The 23180-nt window shown below is 38.3% G+C and overlaps 2 protein-coding genes across 5 annotated transcripts in view; one reads left to right on the forward strand and one right to left on the reverse strand.

The window, feature by feature from the left end:
• The window catches only part of LOC306998389 (ADAMTS-like protein 2), an 18141-nt gene extending 16756 nt beyond the window's left edge, over positions 1–1385 (reverse strand). For both annotated transcript variants that reach the window (XM_079612422.1, XM_079612421.1), the window contains exon 1: positions 705–1385. In XM_079612422.1, coding sequence (XP_079468548.1) covers positions 705–712 — 8 coding nt within the window. In that variant the 5' untranslated portion in view covers positions 713–1385. The remainder of the gene's footprint in view (positions 1–704) is intronic.
• olfml2bb (olfactomedin-like 2Bb) lies at positions 148–11424 on the forward strand. 3 transcript variants are annotated; one of them, XM_079612425.1, is made up of 9 exons: positions 148–262; positions 4568–4655; positions 4947–5213; positions 5391–5498; positions 5906–6067; positions 6491–6680; positions 9020–9469; positions 9554–9730; positions 10521–11424. In XM_079612425.1, the coding sequence occupies exons 1-9, from the start codon at positions 180–182 to the stop codon at positions 11117–11119; spliced, it is 2124 nt and encodes a 707-aa protein (XP_079468551.1). In that variant the 5' UTR covers positions 148–179; the 3' UTR covers positions 11120–11424. The 3 variants fall into 3 exon arrangements, with proteins under 3 accessions (XP_079468551.1, XP_079468553.1, XP_079468552.1); XM_079612427.1 differs by having other exon boundaries at positions 210–262; positions 9023–9469; XM_079612426.1 differs by lacking the exon at positions 148–262 and having other exon boundaries at positions 3401–4655; positions 9023–9469; positions 10521–11423.
• Positions 11425–23180: the final 11756 nt, after the last annotated feature.

A 23180-nucleotide genomic window follows, 5' to 3' on the forward strand; every position in this document is an offset into this window, starting at 1 on the left:
ATATTTACGATCAAAACGACTTTTGTCCCGATGTGCTGAATAATGCCTGGAAGCCCCAGAGCAGAGCATGTAAACTGGTAACAGGAACGTGCGGTGACGTATGTCGACTGAATCAGTCTTTTAACAGGGTGCTTTGAAAATTACTGTTCGAAAGAACCGATTCACATAAATGAGTCTTCATGAGACTTCCCATCACTAGATTCACCTCGAATCAACTCAAACATGCAACAGAAAGAAAAGTCACCGGCACGGAGTACAGAAGGCAAGTGAAAAAGACATTTAATAGGCAAATAAATTTAATAGGCAAATAAAAATGTATTCACGATTTGGTATTCTCGCAAATTACTAAATCGTGCGTGTGGGTTAATAAATCGCAAAAAAAAAAAAAAAGTAATATTAATGTGCAGTTTTAATTTGGGAAATTCCAGACATAAAAACTCTGTCTGGGCTTTGATCTCAGAATCCAAATGAGCTCAAAACGCGGTATAAAAGAGCAATGCCGTGCTCGTGAACGTGGTCAAATCCGTGTTTTGGTGTGAAAGTTTGACGTTACTCCAGTCCCGCCACAGAGACATTTCTCGCTTCCCGCATTTTAACCGGCATTTGTAACTGAGCGCTTATTCAAAGCAGCGTTAGTAGATCAAGCTTACGACTTCAAGCCCAAAGAGTGTTTCACAGCGATACAAAAAATGAACGCGATTTACCTTAACATTTGCACCTGCTGCTGTATTAATAATCCATAAGTGTAAGACAAAGTAGTGTAGTAGAATATGTCCGAATCTTGCAGTCCAGAGACAGTACATGGTTCATTTGAGAACAAGGAGACCTCGCCCCCCTGATCTTACCAAAGACTAAAGAGAGAGAGGGGCTCGCACTTTGAGGTCTAACGGTGAACCAAAGCCTTGATGCATTAATGGCTTTACAACCTGCTGGAAGAAAAGAAAGGGGGCTGGTCAGACCCACTGTGATTGACCTTGTAGATTTCAAAGTACAGCATCCATCTCTATGAGGACCCAGAAACAGAAGTTTGCCTACATTAGTCATGTAAATGGTCTGAGTGAACTACTACTAATAACAGGACAAAGTTCCACAAAGGCTACTAGCTCACCCAGAATCACCTGGCATGTTTTAACATGATATCCTGATCACAGCCTGTCAGTTTTATGCTATTGCCATATTTTACATAATTAATTCGAGCCATAAACATGTGTAGAAGAAAAAGTTAAGGGGTTAAATTTTAAGAGGTTATTGGACCATTTCATTGTAGCAAACTACTTTTATTATGCTCAATGGCTGTAACATGATGCATACTTTCCCCTCGAAATGAACATTGTCAGTCACAATATGAAATATAGCCTATTCAAGTCTAAACATCAATATCTCAAGGTATCCATCTTTTGGATATATGATGCACATTAACATGCAAATTTAATCAAATTTGTATCATGATCTGTTGCACTGGAAGTTTTTTGTTTTTTTTCATAAATTAATATTTTTTCCATGAAGGATGCATTAAATCGATCAAAAGTGATTGTAAAGACATTTCTAATGTTGCAAAATATTTCTATTGCAAATAAATGCTGTTCGTGTGAAATTTCGATTCATCGAAGAATCCTGAAAAAATATATATCACGGTTTACACAAAAATAGTAAGCAGCACAACTGTTTTCAACTCTGATAATAATTGAAAGCAAAATTCTTGATCAGCAAATCAGCATATTAGGATTATTATGTATAAATTACATTTTAATATATATTAAAACTGAAAGCGGTTATTTTAAATTGTAATAATATTTCACAATATTACTGTTTTTACTGTATCAAATAAATGCAGCCTTGGTGAGCATAAGAGACTTCTTTCAAAAACATTGGCGACCCGAAACTTTTGAACAATAGTGTGCATGCCCTGAAAGACCATAAAAATGACACATTCTTAGTTTAATTACCTTATTAATTATTCACCAGATTAATTAAATTTAAATCAACACACAAGGCATTATATATCGTTCTCATGCTGTCATAAATTTAGGTTTCTGACAACAAAGGCATGTTCAGACACTCCGCCAAAGAACCTTGTGTCCTTCCACTGATTTCCCTGACTGTGCTTTCCAAAGTAAACCCACTATTCTGTTGCTATTAATTCCAATATATTATATTTTCTAAATAAAACATCAAAGCAATCCAGCATAAGTTGCAGTCAGTTAACATTGAATAAGCATTTCTCTGTCTGTCTGTGTGTGTGTGTGTGTGTGTGTGTGTGTGTGTGTGTGTGTGTGTGTGTGTGTGTGTGTGTGTGTGTGTGTGTGTGTGTGTGTGTGTGTGTGTGTGTGTGTGTGTGTGTGTTTTAGACTCCATCAATTAAGACTCCCATCATTCATGACATAAAGAGAATAAAAACTCCACAATGCCAGGTTGTTGCAAATACTTGATATAAACAATAGACACCTGTGATTTAAAAAAAACATGACTTTTGATTAAAGACCTATAGCAACATACTTGTAGGTGTGAGTCAATGTCAAGAACAGCTTCAGTGCTGCTCCGCACCGCTAAAGGGCATTGTGCCTACACAATAGACTTTTGTTTGGAGCTGCCAAACTAAAGGAATCTTTTTCTTACAGACACTGACATATGGACATTCCCAGTAATATAACATGAAACGTAGATCAAGCATTACCAAACACAAAGAGCTATCTGTCAGGCTTTTTACAGTATCCAAGACACCCTAAAACCAATGACACTATCACTGTGCTGATGTTAGACAGTTATGACAGTATGGTATTTGTACATTTATTTCGTCTGATGCAATCATGTATAAGAGTTATGATGTAGACATGCTTTTATCATGGAAGCCAAAATTATACAGACTACTTTTCTATTCTTTTTTACAAGTTCAACATTTACAGTTAAACTACAGTGGACACAAACATTTATTTGGACACTTTTGTTGCATTAGATAGGCTACAAAATATCCAAGTGGCTTCTGCAAAAAAAAAAAAAAAATCTTCTAACCGCTCTCAATGTGATTTACCTCAAGTTTACACAGGCATCCTAGACGAGTACATAACGGTAGTTAACTGTATGTTTCACAAATTTTGATTTATAGGTTTATTATCTGAAACCTATGAAACATTGTCTTATTATTATTAGTGCCCGAGCACCGATATACGGGAACTCTCTTGGAAGTACTCTGTTTATTTTGTAATGTTTTGTCTTTCTGAAGTTTAGAGTTTTTATTCTTAGCTGCTCAAGTAGTAAATACTAACAAATCATGCACTTTTTGGTAAGAATGGGTCTGCTAAGAACATAAATGTAAAATCTAAAGTCTCTGCAAAACATTGGTAACAGTGAATTAAGGTTCCCCCCCACACACACACACACACACTGCAGACATTAACTGCAATTAACTGTTATGTCAAACCAACTCTTTATACTGTACAAACAATTTGCATCTGTTTGAAAGGGTCAAAATGTATATATAACTTTGGTCAAAATAAATGTTGTTTGCTTTTGGAAACTCAGGACAGTTAAATTTGCAGTCTATATCCCCCGTAATTCAAGTGTGTGCAAGAGTTTATGTGAGAATGAGTAAATGAGTGAGAGGAAGGGGCAGAATAAATAATTAGTTGCATATACTGTTTTATAGTCATTCATTGGATAAGGAGGGATACCTTCATCTTTTTTTTTTGCTTACTATTTTGAAAAAATATATATATATTTAGAAAAATTAACACATTACCCAGAGTTAAAATAACCAAGTAGTTTTATAATAATAATCTCACACAGGTAATTTGCACATTAACATTTTCCCATTTGTTTTGATAACTTGCGATTCGTCTAAATGTCAGTAGATGGCGTAAACGCTCTACTTCAGATGTAGCTTCAGTGGCATTTGGAGTTTCTTTCTGTAAATCATGATGTCTTGCAAAAATATAGATGTTTTTTGACTCATAAACAACTGATCAATATATCTAAAAACCTCTAGAGAATTATTTCATAATTAAGACATAATTAATTTCCACAATGAAATACATTTGAATACTTTAACCATGAATATGCTATTGGGCATTTTCAATTATTTATATCTGTACCGTTTTTGTTGTTGTTGTTGTTGTTTTTGTTGCGTTTATTTATTTTAGAGCAGTAAAAAGTTTGGGTCATTGATCCAATGGCAGAACTCCTCCCTGTCTTCACACACTGCTTTAGGTTCCTGCCCACTGACTTCTGTTCATACAGCAAACCTTTCAAATATCCATTCATCACTGGCTATCCAACACACTGAAGGTCTTCTTTCTGTCTGTAAAAACCATAAGCATCTGCTTTCACCAAACCAAGGACCCTTTTGACGTCACCAGCGGCACTTTTTACATCTTCATTAATTGATGGACCGTTGATGCATAGATTACATGAAGAATAATTGCATTTTTACTTGGACGAACAGACAAAGAAAATACTTCACCTTAACGTCTTACCCTACTGCTTTAGCAGCTCTTCTTGTCTGAAGAATTTTTATAATGGAATTATTGTTTTTGATTTTTTGCTGTGGCACGTTTTGTGTTACACGTGGAAGTGTGACGGAGCAACAGACTGCTGACAATATAGACAACCGTGCAACTCTAGAAGATGAAATGGACAATCAAGAAAACATCTTAACACAGGTAATTTTTTTTGGTTATCTACATTTTTTAAAATCAAATTACATGAACATACTGTATGATAGTTAGTGAGTGTATCTTACATTAATAATCATATTATTAACAATAATTGCAGTATATTATTAAATAATTTGCATGACCAATTTTATAGATATGTACATAATATAATATATACTTCATGCACATAATATATATGTCAAGTCATATACATAATATAATAAGCTATAAAGCACTATTTTTAAATATTTTAAAACTTGAATTTTTTAATAATGATTCCATTCTTGACTCTAATAGCTCATTGGGGACTATGATAAGGTGAAGACTCTCTCTGAGGGCTCAGACTGTCGGTGTAAGTGTGTAGTAAGGCCTCTGAGCAGGAGCGCATGCAAGCGCATTGAAGAAGGCCATGCCAAGGCTGAGGACTTCTACACAGTGGAGACAGTCACTGCAGGACCCAGCTGCCAGAAGTGTGCCTGCATCGCCCCTCCGTCCGCCCTGAACCCCTGCGAGGGAGACTTCAGGTTTAAGAAGCTGCAAGACGCCGGGCGGGACGATATCAAGGTAAAGGGAATCATCACAACAAAAAACAACTGCACTGGTTTTAATAGATGATCCCTAATAATACTGGATCAGTTTTAAAACCAGACGTATCCTATTTCTTCTGTTTTAGACTTAAATAAATGAGTATTATAAATAACTTCTATTAACCCCCTAAACTCTTATTTTTTAATGTTTCAGCTTTCAAACATAATGGACCTGCTAGAGGGAGCATTTTATGGGATGGACTTATTAAAGCTTCACTCCGTCACAACAAAACTTCTGGAACGGGTCGATAATATAGAGAAAGTGAGTGAGTTATAGTACATTACATTTATTCATATTCTACACACTCAATGAAAAATCAATACATGAATTACCTGCTGTGTGGGCCATAACTAAAAAGTTCTTTTTTTATTAGTAAAAAAATGTTGGGTTGGTAAAAGAAAAAAAAGTTAAGCTTCCTTTACCACATTAGCTGACCAATCCAGTCACGGTACATTAAGAACAAGAACAGGTTGTCACATTATTTATTTTTAATCACACTGTTCCCCAAAATAACAATGTTGCTTCTGTGCACTATTCAGTATTACCATGGCAACAGAAATCACTGTGTCCTTTCAAATGTTGCCACTGGACAAAGGGGAATTGAGTTCAGGTGGTTTAGGCGGAACTGCCACCCATGGACCTCTATTGTGTTTACATTCTCCCTACAGTCGTTTTCCGGAAACTTGACAAAGGAGAAAGTGAGCGTGAAAGGTGAAAAAGCGCAGGGGAAGGGGCCTCGCTCCAACCAGCGGCAAGAGAAGAAGAAGCGCCTCAGTGTGCTGGAGCCCTCGCTGCAGAAGAATGCGGCCGCTGCCTTTGCTCACACCGAGGTACAGATGCAGCACACACTGGCACAATCCATTACAAATGCCTTAATATTTGTCTCACTTCACATAGAAGGCAACAGCCAACATATAACGAATACACACTGCAAATGTCATTTATAAAATTCATGCAAAGGGCAAAGCCACCAGTACTAAACCCTGCCCAGTGGAAACAGTGGTTGAATTCACTGTGAGCTTGAAGACATGTCAGTAGAGAAATAGTCGATTACAGCCATACTACTTTCCCAAAGCATGCTCAAGTCATTAATACACCACAAATTCCCCCCATCTCATCCAGGAGATTTATGCAGCCACACGAAAATGGGCGGCTTGGAAAGAGACAATTAATGCTGCTTATTTGATGCAGTGATAATTACATACATTTGTGAAGATAATAATTTAACTGACAATTTCACTGTTCCCGAGCAGAGGAAATATGAGGAGAAGTTTGTTGGGAATCAGGGCCCCGGCAAGCCTGTGCTGAAGAGAAGCAACTCTGGGGATCAGGAGGAGCCGCATAAACCTGTGAAGACCAAAGCAGGTCCCAATGGCATGAGCATCAGAAGCATGACCTTCTACAAAGCCAACACGATGGAGGATAGTGAGGGGGAAGAGCACAGTGAGTGTCCAACATCTCATTTTACTTTATTATATCCATTTTAAAAATGTATGTTATTACACTGGGACCTCAAGTTGCAGCTCCTATGTTTATCAAAGATATTGGCAACTGAGGGAAAAAAACTAAGAAGGAACAACAAGAAGTTCTTGTGTTTTAACTAGAAGCTAAATGAAAGTTCAACACTGATAATCACTCATTAGCATTACATAGTGACCGCCCACATTATTTTAACTACTTTCCCTGTTTATTTTATCCATAGGGTTTTCAAAAAACACTTCAGTAATGAGTTCTAAACCATGAACTAAACCAACCAGTTTTGAAATTAATCACAACATTACAAAATTCAATGTAAAACAAAAAGGTATATGAAAATCAGAAAAAAACATGTGTACTTAATGTCTTCTATGAGGCAATGAACTAGTGCAAATGATGTAATCAAATTAAAACAATATACAACTTAATTTATAGCAAAATGTAAGTTTAAAATCTATATATATTTACTACCAAAGTTTGAGGTCACTGTTTTTGTCTCTTTATGCTCAGCAGGGCTGCATGTATTTGATTAAAAATACAGTAAAACAGTAATATTGTAAAACATTATTACAATTAAAAATAACTTTTCTATTTTAGTATATTTTAAAATCTTCAGTGTCACATGATCCTTCAGAAATCATACTTATATGCTGATTTGGTGCTCATTTTATCAATTATTATTATCATCAATATCGAAAACAGATTTTTTTCTGAACATTTATAAATCTTCTGTAACATTATTAGTGTCTTTACTGTCACTTTTGATCTATTTAATGTGTCCTTGCTGAAGAAAGTATTAATTTCAAAGAATCCTACTGACCTTAAAGTTTTAATGGCAGTGTAAATGCATAAGAAATGTAAGGAGCCCCTAAAGGGGCGTGGTGGTGGAAAAGAGTTTGGGATGGGAGACTTTTTTTTTTATCTTTTGCATTCCCTCTCAAAACTTTTGCGTTCCCCGAGAAACATTGCGTTCCCTTTCAAAAGATATTTGCGTTCCCACGCAAAAACTGTTGTGAGCTCGGACAGACACTTTGGTTGTGTAAAACAACACCCTTTTTACCTCCACAAAAACAGCTCTATTCACAACGACCCGTTTCGGTGCATGTCTCTTTAAATGATAATGAGCAACTGTTCACCCCACCCTCTCTTCCATGGGGGGTGGGGACACAAGACACGTAAAGTGCTGCCTTGGCAACCTGCCTTGGCAGACAGTAAACAAATGGCTGAGATCGGAAATATGCTAATACGGGATAGTCCGTCAGTGGTCATGGGCGGAGCAAGAACAATATGACATCATATTGCTCAGAAAATCCGAACGGCTTGATTATTGAGAGCGTTTAGGCTTTTTGAGTGAATGGATTTTTTTTTTATTGTATAGTGGTTGTGTCCACACACTGCAAAGAGACATTTATATGCAAACACAATATAAAAGTGAATTTTGCATCCGATGACCCCTTTAAGGGGCTCCGTAAAATGTGATGGTGGAGAGAGACTTTTGCTCCATGAGGTTGGGCAGACATTCAGGGCTGTAAGACCAGTGCTTCATTTGAGCCGGATCCTGTTTCGGAAAATGTCAGATTTTGGATTTTTTGCATTCCGCCGTTTGTTTTTAAACGATCCAGCATTAACAACTGCATTACATGGTGATGTGAGAGACAGAGTCAGCGTTGGATTATGCAGATGTATTTGGAGGTTATGTTTTGCTATTGGCCCGCAGCATATATATTTTTGACCAATCAGCTTTTTTTTAGTTCAAAATCACTCTCATTGATTGGTGCTTACTGCTTAATTGTTTTGTGCGCAGTAACGCATACATTTTGGAGTGTGTATATGTACCTGACAAATGATTCTAATAAAAATATTTAAATATCAAACTGCTAATATAATCAGGATAGTGGGAGACACACGCAACGGGAGTTAGATCAGTCATATTCATAAATCGATGTAATGAAAGGCAACAACGTCAAAAGTGAGAGAGAATATCACAGATCAACAGAATAATATTTGGTCTCAACGTAGCTATATACATGTAATTAGGCCCATGCTGAAAGATATGATGCTCTTATATATAAGTTGTAAGATCACCATTTAGTGAAGTGATACATTCCAGGAAAAATTGTATGGTCTTGTACTACTTGTAAGTTGTATGTGCTGTATGGTCAGTGTCGGTCACAGAGCCTTTTCATTGCTGTTTTTGATCCGGCAATTATTCATTTACAAACTAGGCACTGTGTAAGACCCATTATTTTCATACTACAGGTGAAATTTTACAAACAAGCTCAACTTAAGCATTTTTCTTCTCTCAGTAGTTGCCACAGCAGCACATGAGGTTGTAAGTGGCGATGGCTCGGTGGATTTAATAATTGAGGACCAGCTCCATAAGCAAGAGCCATCTGCACCTGTGACACGACCTGGAACTCTTGCAGCAGTGACCCAGACATCCTTAATGAACCTCATCCCACAGAACGGAGACCCTTCTGCTGCAAACATGCCAAATGTGACAAAGCAAACTAAAGGAGAGACTGTAAAAGCCAAGAAGTCAGGCACAATTACAACAGCAAGGGCAATCCTGCCAACCTCAGTGACTTTAACTGCCACAACGACACCAAGCACTAATACAACAAGCATTGCAACTCCTCTTGCAGTGCCGAAACAGCTGGCCAGTGTTACAGCACCCACAAAGAAGTCCAAACTTAGCTGGGATGAAGCTACGACTCAGACAAGCACACAACCCCCAAAGAAGACTAAAGAACAAGGTAAGCTTGATCCCGCTTTGATGATTATTAACTAAAATGATCTGTGATATATAGATTCATCCCATCTGTTTTTATTGTTGACAGGCATCTGCAAGGACACATTAGCAAGCATTGCTGATCCTGTTACACACAACACATATGGCAAAAATGAAGGTGCCTGGATGAAAGACCCAAAAGGCAATGGGAAAGTTATCTATGTGACCGACTACTACTATGGGAACCAGCTTCTGGAATTCCGTGATATGGACACCTTTAAACAAGGTACATCTGACTTTAAAATAGTCACTTGAAGCATACTGTACTGTATATTGTCAACTTGGGGTCTGCAAAGGGATGTTAGGGGGAATATTTCAGACAGTGTAAATAAAAAATAAAATAAAAAGATTATTTTTATCAAATTGTTCATTCTTACAGTTTGATTGGAACTGGACTGGTTGGAACCATAACTGTAAAAAAATAATAACAAACTACTGTTTAACCTAATCTTTAGCTTAGTGCATTTTTGTAAATAAATTTATACTTTTATTCAGAAAGGACGCATTGAATTGATCAAAAGTGACAGTAAAGACATTTATAATGTTTATCAATTTACAATGTTTTCAACATTGACGATAATTAGAAATGTTTCTTGAGCACCAAATCAGCATATTAGAATGAATTTATGAATACATTACATTTGAAAATATATATAAAAATATAAAACAGTTATTTATAAGAGACTTCTTTCAAAAACATAAAAAATCGTACTCACCCGTATTTAGATTTTTTAGATTTAAACTTTTTCTCTTCACATTTATACATAGTAATACAGTATAACGTAATAATATATAAAGTAATATAATATTACTTTAGTAGTACTACGAAAAATGTACGTTCAAAACACAAAGTACATCTTACAGATAATATCTTCATCATTTCAGCTACAGTTGTACAGTTACAATATAAAAAGCCAATTATTCAATTTTGAAGACATCACAATATCATACTTTTTTTAAATATACTTAATATACTTGTAAGATTATGACATTTCTTTCTCTTCTTTTTCTCACAGGGCAGTTTAGCAACTCCTACAAACTCCCTTATAACTGGATTGGCACCGGCCATGTCGTCTACGGTGGCTCTTTCTTCTACAATAGAGCTTTTTCTCGTGATATAATCAGGTTTGATCTTCGTCTCCGGTACGTTGCAGCCTGGACCACCCTTCATGACGCAGTATTAGAGGAGGAGGAGGCCTCCTGGGGTTGGGGAGGACATTCAGACATTAACTTCAGTGTGGACGAGAGCGGGTTATGGTTAGTGTACCCAGCTCTGGACGAAGAGGGGTTTCACCAGGAAGTCATCATCCTAAGCAAGCTTCAACCCTCTGACTTACAGAAAGTGAAGAGCTGGAGGACGGGCCTGAGGAGGAACTACTATGGAAACTGCTTCGTCATCTGCGGCGTTCTATACGCCGTTGACAGTTTCGAGCGCACGCATGCCAATATTTCCTACGCGTTCGACACGCACACACACACCCAGATGATTCCCCGTCTCCCTTTTATGAACAACTACAGCTACACCACACAAATCGACTACAACCCTAAGGAACGTATGCTTTATGCATGGGACAACGGCCATCAAGTGACCTACAATGTAATATTTGCTTATTAACAGTAATTTAACACTTTATTAAGGTACTGCTTGCAGCACTTTCCGTGTAAAATAGTAAAATGATTGTGTCTTAAGTGGGTTGTAGATCAGTCTACATGACAAATATTTTTATGAATATTTCATCATATCTTATTTTTTTGTCTGTTGCATGTCTTTTGTATTTGCTTTTCAAATGATGTTTCTTATTCTCTTAGGGGTACAGAAATAGTATCGAGCTATTCGTGACAAGGTTCTCACTGCTTTCTTGAAGTGTATGTTGTATATAATGTAATTTAAAATAAACTTTATACGTAGCAAGCTCTTCTAAACTTGTGAAGTGTCATTACCTCAGTCTAAAGTTATCTTAAGGTCAACATGAAAAGTAATTCACAAGCAACCCATTAAACTTCCATAATATGGTGTATTTTTGAGTGAAACAAAATGAGACAAAAAATTATTTCCATCATGATTTTCAGATTTCCTTCTGAAATTGATTGGATCGTCAAAGAAGGTTTCTGTTTAGCAGGTGGCTGAAAAGAAGGAGATATTCAAATTTGATGAAAGAATATGACAAACATTTTTATCTTTGAATATCATGCACTGATTAATTTTGCACTAAAAGACTAGGAATGTGCATTAAATACAGATTTTGATTTCACATTGATCTCAAGGATTGACTGATATACTTTGGTATAGGCTACATCTGTTATAGTCCGCAAGCTCTACTGTAATATTTTCCTTGCCTCTTTCCTCTGAGAAATTCCTAGGAAAACCAGTTGAGAAAAAGAAAGGGGCTAAACGGCACCTTGTGGAATTGATAAATATCACCATTACAAATTACTAGTGTTGGCACGCTACCAAAATTTCAACCGCTACCAATACCGTATGTCACAGTTCTCTGTGCGGATTTCGATACCATAGCAAAAAATATTGGACCTACTTAGTTGTATCTTACAATTTTTTAATAAAATATATGAACTAAATTAAATTAGTTAGTTAATAATGATAATAATTATTAGTACTAAATAACAGCTCACACTGAATTTTGTGTGTGTGTGTGTGTGGGGGGGGGGGGGGGTCAAAACATCTGATTGGTCATTGCATCTTGCACTAAACAGACATGTCAGTGATTGGCTAAAAAGCTCAATGCTTCAAAAAATGTGGGAATATTTTTTGTTATACTGTATATGCAAGCAAACAAACATATTTATTTATTTATTTGCTGGTCTCGTTTTATTCCTTTAAACATTTAAGTCCCTCAGCTGTATGATAACTCAAAGGGATATCTGTGATGTGAATATCAGTTATAATAGAAGGCTATTAATAGTTATATAATACTATGCAGACTCATTGAAAACTATATGGTCTCAATGAAAACAGCATGCTCAGTCTTTCTCTTTATAAAACATGTGCAACCAGTTTCCTTTTTGGAAACCTTCCTGTGAAAGTTAAAGCTGCTCCATTAATGTCAGTCTGGTTTGAGAAGAAGACAAAACTGAGACAAAAAAAGACAAAACTCACTCAATACCTGACAGCGTTTGAGTGTTAGACAAGCTGAAGTGACAGCTCTGATATGCCATTGACACTCACTCCACATATGACAACTGAAAGACAAGAAACACAAATGCCCCTGGTGGTTTAAATGGCCTTAAAGCATTATGAGAATGGTAGAAAACAAATTGGCTGTCCAGCAGGGCTGTGGGGAATCATTCAGACAACTACATATTAACAGGGCCCTGAATGGCGGCCACATCTGCAGAGCTTTGGAGAAGTGGGATTTGAAACCCCAGAGGTCTCCACAGAGGCTTTACTTTGGCCAGGCCCACCGTCTGTCTGGGCGAGCTGACTGTGTCACGTTATACTGTACTCCAACGAGTTCATATGTTCACTCACTCCAATGTCAGCCAACGCAGTCATTCATTCATGCTTTAACGTTGATGACGAGGTTCCCTGATCTTATTCTTTTGAGTTAGTTAATATTGCTCTGACTTTATTCAGCTGTTCAGGCTTTCGGTTGGATAACTCAGAACTCTTACCCCAGGCACAAGACTTACGTCAACCAAAGTCCAAAATTAACACTCATCAAGTGCCAAATAAGAGTAAAAATTGGCTTTCCCGAGTAAAGAAGACAGAGTTACCCGCCAGTTGGCCAAAACTTCACCATTATGTGCTTTACCCTGTTAAATGTCATTGTCCTCCTGGTGTAGTGGGATACTTGGCAGGCTGTTTTATTGCCTTTTTTCCTTATCACATATACTTATGTCATTTGAAAATCATTTGAAACACTAAAAATTCATCCTGTGAAAGCCCCTTTGAACACTGGACATTGCGGTACCATGGAAACTGTCCTTAAAATCCCTTTAGTGTGCTCAATTTGTGTGATGAACTTTTGGATCACAATTAGGTCAGACATACTGTATGGCTTTAATTTTCTAGCAATTTGAAAGTCCAAATTCTTTCGTAAAATAGTTTTCGTAAAATTCTTTTGTAGAAAAATAGTTCCCTAAAACTTCAAATTACTGTTTTAACTAAAACTATTTTTATTTATTGTATTACTTCTGCAATAACTGAGTGTTATAAAAAATATTAATATTAGGTCTGTATTCCTAAGCATTCATGAACTACAAACATTTAGGATCAATGCTCTATGACAGGCTGTTAACAAGTCATAGCCTAAAGGCCATTGCACACTGAGTCCGAAATTCGCATCCGAAATTTTCGCACGTTAAAAAATAAATACGACCTCACGTTATGTCAATCACGCTTGCACACTGCCTCCGAAACTTTCGTCCGTCATAAAAAAATCGAAACGGGTTCGATTTTCTGCGTTTTTCGCATCCGTAACAAGCAGTTTGAATAATGTTTGAATGTTGCTTTGACAATTCAGAGCCACCGAATCACGAATACGAAAAAAACGCATATGAAAATTTCGGACTCAGTGTGCAATGGCCTTAATGGAGAAATGATAATCGGATCCTTACTAATGTAAGTGCATGTGTGATTAAAGAAATCATCAGTGACTGTCATGACTTATGAATCTTTAGGCTTTTCCCACATTTTAATATTTAATATTAAAGGGGTGGTTGAGTATGATTTCACTTTTCTAACTTTAGTTAGTGTGTAATGTTGCTGTTTGAGCATAAACAACACCTGCAAAGTTACAATGCTCAAAGTTCAAAGCAAAGGGAGATTATTGCTTTTAAAGAAATCGTTTTTTAAGGACTACAACAAACAGCTGGTATGGACAACACGATATTCCTCCCGGGTTAGTGACATCACCAACCCTAAAATGTACATAAACCCCGCCCCCGGGAACATGCAGTCCATGTTGAGAAGAGGGAGAGTTGTTGTAGTCGAGCACATTTGTAAGTCAGTTCAAACTGTTGCATCTGTCTTTTTACATGCAATAGAAAGTCACTCTTTGTGCATCTCACAACAGTTATACGAGCGATTTATAGATTATCATGACAGAATATCCTAATTGAACTAACTAACCATTCAGAGACGTCCTGTTGCATTCTACATGTTGTCACTTTTTCTTGAGTCTCTCCATCTTTGTCTGATTCCGTTTAAACATAAAAGACAGAACAGTTTCTGTCATTTTAGTGAGTGTCTGCATTAGGGAATCGGAGCTGCTAACACCATAGACAGTATATAAGATGGACACAGCGACCCCATAGACTTCAACGGAGAAAAGTGAAGCCCATTTGAAGCACTCACTTCCTGATCGCCAGGCGTACTGCGCAGGCTCAAACTGAGCTTGGTGACGTGAGCAACGTGTCTGACAGCTGTCAGTCTTCTAGTAGCTGTGCCGAGAGAAATCTGAATTATTCCCTTCCGAATCTCGCAGAGACGGAGAGCGTGAGTATTAGCTGTCCATGAGCTAGCAGCGGGAGCAACTTTATCACTCTCTGTGGGCTACTCCCTTCACTTTATCAGACTTTATGCCTCCAGGTCCCCCCGATTGCCTGCGAGCTTCTCCGCCGGTCTATACGGTAATTTCTCTACAGTGCGACAGAGAATCGCATGGGTTATGACGCAATCGTTAGCCTATTTTTACAAAAACGGCTTCTACAGGGCCATAACGTAAGGTACAAGGTAATGGAGCCTTTTATACATTGTCGTGTTTCTTTAGAAATAAATAATGGACAAATGGAGTCTTTGGACGCCTCAGATGTAAAGTTATTCGCTGTCAAAGTGACGCCAAAATGAATGGGAGTCAATGGAGTGCTAACAGCAGGTGAAGTTCTGCTACAATGGCGGCTCCCGGGGAGGCTTCAGTTTCCGGCGGATGGATTACCCCCTTGGCTAAGTCGGGTAATCCATCCTCTGTGTCGGGAGCAGCAGCTAGTTTGCATTTAAAGGGCCAGACACAAAACGGTGCGTTTTTGCTGACCCTCAAAAAGTGACAACTTTAACATGCTATATAAAAATAGCTGTGAGGTATTTTGAGCTAAAACTTCACACACACACTCTGGGTACATCAGAGATTTATTTTACATCTTGTGAAAAGGGCATTTGATCACCCCTTTAAAGGTTTATCTGACTTAAATGAATTGAATAGGCTTTTTGCCCTGCATATCTCAAGAAAAAGTAGAGGAACAACCAAGCTGAAAGACAGAGAGAGGTGAACATATTGAGAAGCTCCTCAGAGAGCTGACCCTTCACATATGAGAGGATGGTGAGGGGATGTTGTTGTCATGCAATGAGCCGGAGTGAGAAATGCTCCCGCTGGGCGTATCTAAGCCCATCATGCATGCTCCCTCTTAAAAAGACATGTCTTCACAGTACTGGGGACCACTGAACTTGCCTGGGTAATCCTCTGGAGCAAACAAAACATACAATAACCGGACAAAGACAGTAACCCACAGGTCAAATTCAGCTATAATTCTCAAACACACTTCAAATGAACTCCGAACGAATGAGGTTAAAAATGTCATGCAGAAAAACAAGGTAAGATGAGAGAGGGGAGCTCATAAATTTCGCCATATTGTCAAGAACTTCTGGAAATACTTTTGGGGTTTTGACTGGTTAGGACTCTGGGCCCCTTTAAACTCAAACTTACCAGGTGGTTTTCATGGACCACTAATAGTTTTAGAATTACAAAAAGTGTCTTTATAGACTGTGTGAAATGGCTTTACAATGTCCTGGGTTGACGCATTTCCAATTGAAATAGGATGACGGGGCAGGACGTACTGTATCAAATGGGCTTGTTTTATTTTTTACCCTGTAAAGCCTGACATAGATAATAAGTGAAAAATATTTTTCGAATATTTTTTAAATGGAATAGTTTACGTGTTGGTTTATGGAACATTTAGACAAAATATGTCTTAGGAAGATGACATTTAAATGCTTGCTTTTCTGATCAAAGCTCTGTATTGTGGAGGGCAAAACAATGCAATGCAATACAATAATGATTGAGAGATGTACAAATAAACACTCCTCAAATGCCTGTGTATCATATTTGATAACATGATTTAATAAATAAATAAAAAAGATGTATGGAGTAAACCTAAGATGCTTCAGTCCAGTATGTACTCATCTTGAAATATTACTATCAATAAGTTAAGAATCAGTAAAGATTTTGCAGCAAAAAAGCCACAGCCATGGACCATGATCTGGCACTTGCTATTGCTAATGGCAGGTAATATTAAGGATCCTTCTGGAGAGCATTTAGACCCTTAAAAGAAAAGAAAAAATGTAAAATTTGAATGTATCCATATAATTCCACACAATCACAAAGTGTGTTTAAATTGAAATGAGAAATATTCTGTTTAATATAAAATAATTGAACTGAAAGAAGACAATAGCAGAACAGAGAATAACAGAACAATTCAGTCCTCTACTAAATCAATATGCCTCCAACTACAAGGAGTTGCAGCTACCAAAGACATTCAGCACACGTCACAAGACTTGGGAGAAACTCTGAGCAAATTACACTCAGCCATTATGGAAAACAGGGTCACATTGGCTGGATGTATTTTCCCAAATGCTCTCCAACAAAGCCTTTAGGTCCAGCTTTTCTTTCCCACGTCAGCTGGGTTATTACCAAGCCAATGCAGCCCCAGTCTGTGCTTTCTATCACTGCGTCTGTTGTATATGTATGTGTATGTGCTCTGGCCATTCAATCAGCCAGTGAAGGTTCTGGGAGCAGAGCTTCTTTTCTTTAGCTTTGACCCAGGAGGAACTGTATCTTGTCTCCTAAAACTCTGACTCACAGATAAAACAACTGGTCATCCAGACCTGGACAAGTTTATTCTGTTTAGGCTTTGGTGCCACCGTGTTTACACTTTGTAGAAATATACATTTACAAATGGTTTACTTAGTTGCCATTTCAAAGTCGGCATGAAACTGAAGTTTCTTCCCTATTGTGACGTATACACCAGAGTGAAACGTCTTCTCAAACAAGAAATAATAGGGGGGATTTTGATTTTGTCCATCAGGAATTGATTGAATGGTTGTGATTTGCTATTGCTGTGATCTCATTTGAGTGACAGCTTGTCCCGCCCTTGTGCCATAAACACATTATCAGAGAAGAGATGAGGGGAAGTACTTTTCATTAAAGATTACATTAATTGATGTGCACTGATAAATCATTTACAATCAACACTGCTATTCCATAAAAAAAATAGTCAATTTTGATTTCATGGTGACTTTAAGATGTAACGTATGTTGCATAAGAAGTCAAGAGCATGAAAGAAAACACAAGTATCCTCATACATGCATAAACCTCATGGAACTGCCACTTCTGGAGACTTAAAAAGTCCAGAGACAGAAATCAAGCATGGTGATTTTCTCTCTCAAGTTCCCATGAGCCCCATTCTGGCATATCATCAGAAAAACATTCGTCTGCTCATCTAGTAGTCATCGGCTTGAAATAATGCTGAAAATCAGGTCTGGAACTTCAGAGGAGCTGTCTGAATAGGGCTAATTGTGGGAGTGTTATCCCTGCATGGCATTAGGACTCCTTTCACAGTGAGACTCAATGCTGATTTATCAGATTAGCATCAAGAGAATGCTTTTACCAAACCTCATCGGACTGTTTATGCAGCCATCAAACACATGGCATTCCTGGAGACCTTTCAGAGGGGAACTCAACACGCTGTATCTGCATTAGATCAGGCATTACAGATCATTCTTTGAAGTGAACACAATTATGCTCATTTGGGCTGAAAGGAAGGCATGCTTTTACCAGCACTAAGCACTGCAGGCTATAAAAGCCAAAAAAAGCTAGCCAAAAAGTTGTATTTTTCCTTGTCAAACCTTGGTTTTTAAACTGTGAACTTTTTAGTGGAATTTTAGAACATTTCTGACATATTTCAGGAATTGTATATTATTTATTTTCCCATTAATGGAAAAAATCCGATATTTCACCCTAAAAAAAGTCTTCATATTGTTGTCAACACATCTTCTGAGATTAGTGTAACTCAGTAAGCATTAAATATGACATAAATTGTACCTGAAGACCAAGCAAGTTATCACAACTACATTTAAGAGCAAATTTCATTTTGTAAATTCTATTAAAGTAAGTCAGAAATGTAGTAAATATAACCGCACAAAAAATGTGGGAAAGTTGGAATCTGTTGTGTGTTGCATAACAAGACTTTCGCAATCATTTCCTAAAACCATTTAGTCTGCTTTCATCAGAACCCTCCATGTGAAAGCAACAAACAAAATATAATATATTCCACACTGAATGTAATATTTGTTTTTAAAACTGTGTTAATATTCCCACTAAAGTTACAAAACAGTCATGACATTTTTTTTGTATGAATATTTTCCACCATCTCTCTGACCCTTAGAATTAAAAGGACCATTTTAATTTTAGTTTTTAACTCCCCATTCTTCAACAACAGCCTCTTCAAATATAGGCTGTGCATTGTCTGTATTACATTGTGACAAGATAACAAAGCAATCCATTCAAACGTTCAATGGCAAATGACAAAATCAGACTGAAATGATACTCTGTATATTGTTGAAAATAAACTTTAGCCTCTTGTTTCCACATCCTCTTCTGCACCACTCTTCCAACACAATACACCCAACAATGGCACATTACAGCCCTGTATGTGAAACCAGATGTGTAGAGACTGAACAGGAAGGGGTCTGGGACAGTCCCCTGAAGGGCTTCTGTGCTGCTGACCATTCAATCAGCCTTACATACTGTATAAAAACCTGTTTCATGCAATGAACAGTTTTTCTAAAATGCAGTGTATCAGTAGGGATGTTTTAGCTGGAACTGGGAAACATTTCAGGTTAGACAGAAGATGTATAACCTTCAGTCATCAACTGGGAAATTAAAATGGAAAGATGATTCACCGTTCTGCGTGACAGCACAAAACAAAAGAGTAATTGTACATCGATTCAAATTTTCCATAACTCCAATGCTTCTACAGTCAATTATTTGTTACAGCAGCTCCAGTGTCTATTTAATAAAGAAGTAAAGTAAATAACTAAATGCATGGTGTCTCAAGGGAATCACGTAAGGGCTGATAATCCACATTTGCTCTAGGCTGTTTTTAATTTTTCCACATACACATACCATTTTTAAGAAATTAATACTTTTATTCAGCAAGGATACATTAAATTGATCAAAAGTGAGTACATAATATTTATATTTCAAATAAATGCTGTTCTTCTGAACTTTCTATCATAGAATCCTGGGGAAAAAAATGTTCAGACAAAAAAATTGGTTCTTGAGCAGCAAATAAACATAGCTATTAGAAAGATTTCTGCAGGAATATGTGACAATGAAGACTGGAGTAATGATGATGAAAATTCAGCTTTGCCATTACAGGAATTAATTACATTTAAAAAAAATATTAAAATAGAAAAAAGCTATTTTAAACTGTAATGATATTTCACTGGGAAGTCTGCATTGCGTCCCTCTACTCTATTTGACGCCTTCCCCAAATTGGGGCTTGAAGTACGGACCTTTTCCCCCTTGGGATGGGGGTTCTATTATTAATGAAGCCTGGTAATGAGAGTTGCCATGGGCAGAACGCCAGCGTCCCATGCCCCTCTTTTACCACCCTCTCATGTTACATACAGGAGTTTCAAGGCAGACCTAATGGCTTCCTTCCCGTCATATTCTTCCTTAAGGGTGATACAAGGTGGAACTGTGTTGGGGAGTCCGCAGAGCATCCCTCCATTCCATCTATCTCCATTCCCAAACATAGGCTTCAAGTAGGGTGTACGCTATCCCTTTGGATGGTTTGTTTGGTAGTATGAGTCATGATAGTTGGAACATTATGCATCCCATGCTACACTTTTCTGCCCTCTTTGATTAATCAGAATTTAAGTAGGGCTAAAAGCTTCCCTTTTAGATAAGTTCCTCCTTAGGGTCGATAGATGGAGTAGATAGAGTTATTATGGGCAATCTGCATAGTGTCCTATTCAATTTACCTCCCTCCCCAAGTAGTGTTGGGTTTGAAATAAGGGCATACGCTCCCCCTACCCTTTGGCTTTTGTGAGCTTCTTATCAAGATCCATGTAATAATTAATTAATAATTCGTTACATTTATATAGCGCTTTATCTGAGACCTCAAAGCGCTTTACATAGAAGGGGGGGGGATCTCCTCAACCACCACCAATGTGCAGCATCCACTTGGATGATGCGACGGCAGCCATATTGCGCCAGAACGCCCACCACACACCAGCTTACTGGTGGAGAGGAGACAGTGATGAAGCCAATTAGTATATATAGGAGGATGATTAGGAGGCCTTGATGGACAGCGGCCAAGGGGCAAATTTGGCCAGGATGCCGGGGTTACACCCCTACTTTTTTTCGAAGGACATCCTGGGATTTTTAATGACCACAGAGAGTCAGGACCTCGGTTTAACGTCTCATCCGAAGGACGGCGCTCTTTTGGCAGTATAGTGTCCCCGTCACTACACTGGGGCGTTAGGACCCACACAGACCACAGGGTGAGCGCCCCCTGCTGGCCTCACTAACACCTCTTCCAGCAGCAACCTGGTTTTCCCAGGAGGTCTCCCATCCAGGTACTAACCAGGCTTAGCCCCGCTTAGCTTCAGTGGGCAACCAGTCTTGGGCTACAGGGTGATATGGCTGCTGTAAAAGTAGAGGTAATCACCTTCTTTTTCTTTCTTGGCATAGCGGCCAGAGTACTGAATCTCTTGATCAAAAGGCATGTGAAGAAGAAGCAGAAACAAGCGATAGCATTTGTAAGCAGATGCATATGTAAAATAATGTGATCATCAACATTAAACAGCATAAATAAAAACAGCCTAATGTTACCGAATTAAATGTCAACCCAGGACGAGGTATAGGACTGTGCAAGCTTTTGATGGATTCGATCTACTCCATCTATGTTTTGATCATCGTTCTGAATCCAATCCAGCTGTAGTCTTTGACGAAAACATGATTTGCTTAGCTTTTTGCTCAAAATATTTTTAATGAAACTTACCGACATTCAAGTGTTGGTTAAAAAAAAAGAATACATTAAAGCAGAACTCGGCAACTCTAGACATTTCTTCGCTGATTTTCACTTTTGTTGTCGCATGTTTTCCCCACGAGCTCCCCCTACAGCTGTGGGGCTTATATTTCACAACACTGTCGTAAAAACTCACTTGCGGCACCCCCCTTTCAACCACTGCTCATGTGCATTTGTTATGATCGGAGCAAGCCAACATTATCATGTGGAGCTAAGTCTACCGAGGTGGGTAATACATCATGCACATTATCATAGAACATTGACATGTACATTTTGTATTCTGTTATCAACCATAAAGCAGTTCGTGCTTCTCGCTCGTTCTCGCTTCTCACGAGACATCCAATTTCTATCTTGCCGGGACGGCAGTCCCCAAGTTGCAAGGTTGATTTTCCGCCTGGGAACGCTGGGGGGAGCGGGGAAAGTGACCAATATCACCAGAACCGGATGTTTAACCATCCAAATGATTTCTAGACAGTTTTATTAAGTTAAAAAAGTGGCCAAGTTCTCCTTTAAGCTAAAATAAAACAGGTCACTATCCTAACAGGCCAAAATACGGAGCTCGGGGTCTTCTCCTCGGACAGCACGCTAAATATGCATACTACTTAATCTATCTGATTATTTGTAAGTGTGAACTCGTGCATTGCCTTGCTTCCAGGGTTTCAGGCTAGGACCTGTCGGGACTTCCCTCATCTGAAGTCAGAAGTTTTAGGGGTTATTTACTAAGCACCTGTGGAGACAGGCTTAGGGAGCAGATCCACTGTGCATCTCTTGCACAAGTCACATAGGATGTACCCTCTGTTCATACTCACAGCCTAGTGGGGCAGATATTTCTTCAGCATGGGGTCGTATGTATTACGCCCCCCTTAGCGCCTACACCTAAATCTTCAGACAAAAAAGTTGATGACGTGCAACTCTTTTATACTCTTGGGCTGCCGTCTGCCAATGATTATTGGCGTTTGTTTACACATGCTCAGACATCGGTCACGCTGATGACGCAGCGTCTCATTCTCCTTCACGTCGAACTTTGTTGCATTTGCAACCTGAGATGTTATCGTCCGATAATAAAGAGACTCAAGTCTCTAAATATAATTATATTATTATTTGCATTATTATATCTAGAACTCATTGTAAGTCAGGGCACACGAGTGCAGCTGAATCAACACATGGTCACTGATCTGCAGAAATCAGGCCTCATCACATCCAGGATTTCCACTGACATTCCACGACCCTCTCAGGACTCTCCCGTTACACAGAAGAGGGGGATTCTTCCGTCTGCAGCCGCTGGAGAATGATGTGAAGTGAGAACTACAGTGTGTGTGGGGTGATTAATGAAGTCACGGCAGGTGGAGGAAAGGACTCCCATGTAGAGGAGAGGAAGAGTGGGAATTCTCCAGTCTGACGATTGTCTGACAGAAAGCTCTAACAGTCTGTTTAAAATGAGGCACAATCTGATTGAAGTGAAAGAGTTCTGCTGGCCAGCTGTGTGACACGTAACCGGTATCTACTGCCTGAATGCATGATTTTGCTATATATTACAGTTACGTTCCTGCTGGGGCCCATGAGAATGTTTAGCACGGATGGGAGTGTTTTTCAAGCTTGTTTGTGATATGAAGAACCACATGCGCATA

The sequence above is a fragment of the Phoxinus phoxinus genome (assembly GCF_949152265.1).
Source record: "Phoxinus phoxinus genome assembly, chromosome: 5".
NCBI lineage: Eukaryota > Metazoa > Chordata > Actinopteri > Cypriniformes > Leuciscidae > Phoxinus > Phoxinus phoxinus.

Excerpts from the sequence above, each read along its gene's own strand:
- olfml2bb (XM_079612425.1), top strand. The coding sequence starts at position 180 with ATGAGACTTCCCATCACTAGATTCACCTCGAATCAACTCAAACATGCA. Across the intron at positions 4,656-4,946 it reads AAGAAAACATCTTAACACAG|CTCATTGGGGACTATGATAA; the intron begins GTAATTTTTTTT and ends TGACTCTAATAG. Across the intron at positions 6,681-9,019 it reads TAGTGAGGGGGAAGAGCACA|TAGTTGCCACAGCAGCACAT; the intron begins GTGAGTGTCCAA and ends TTCTTCTCTCAG.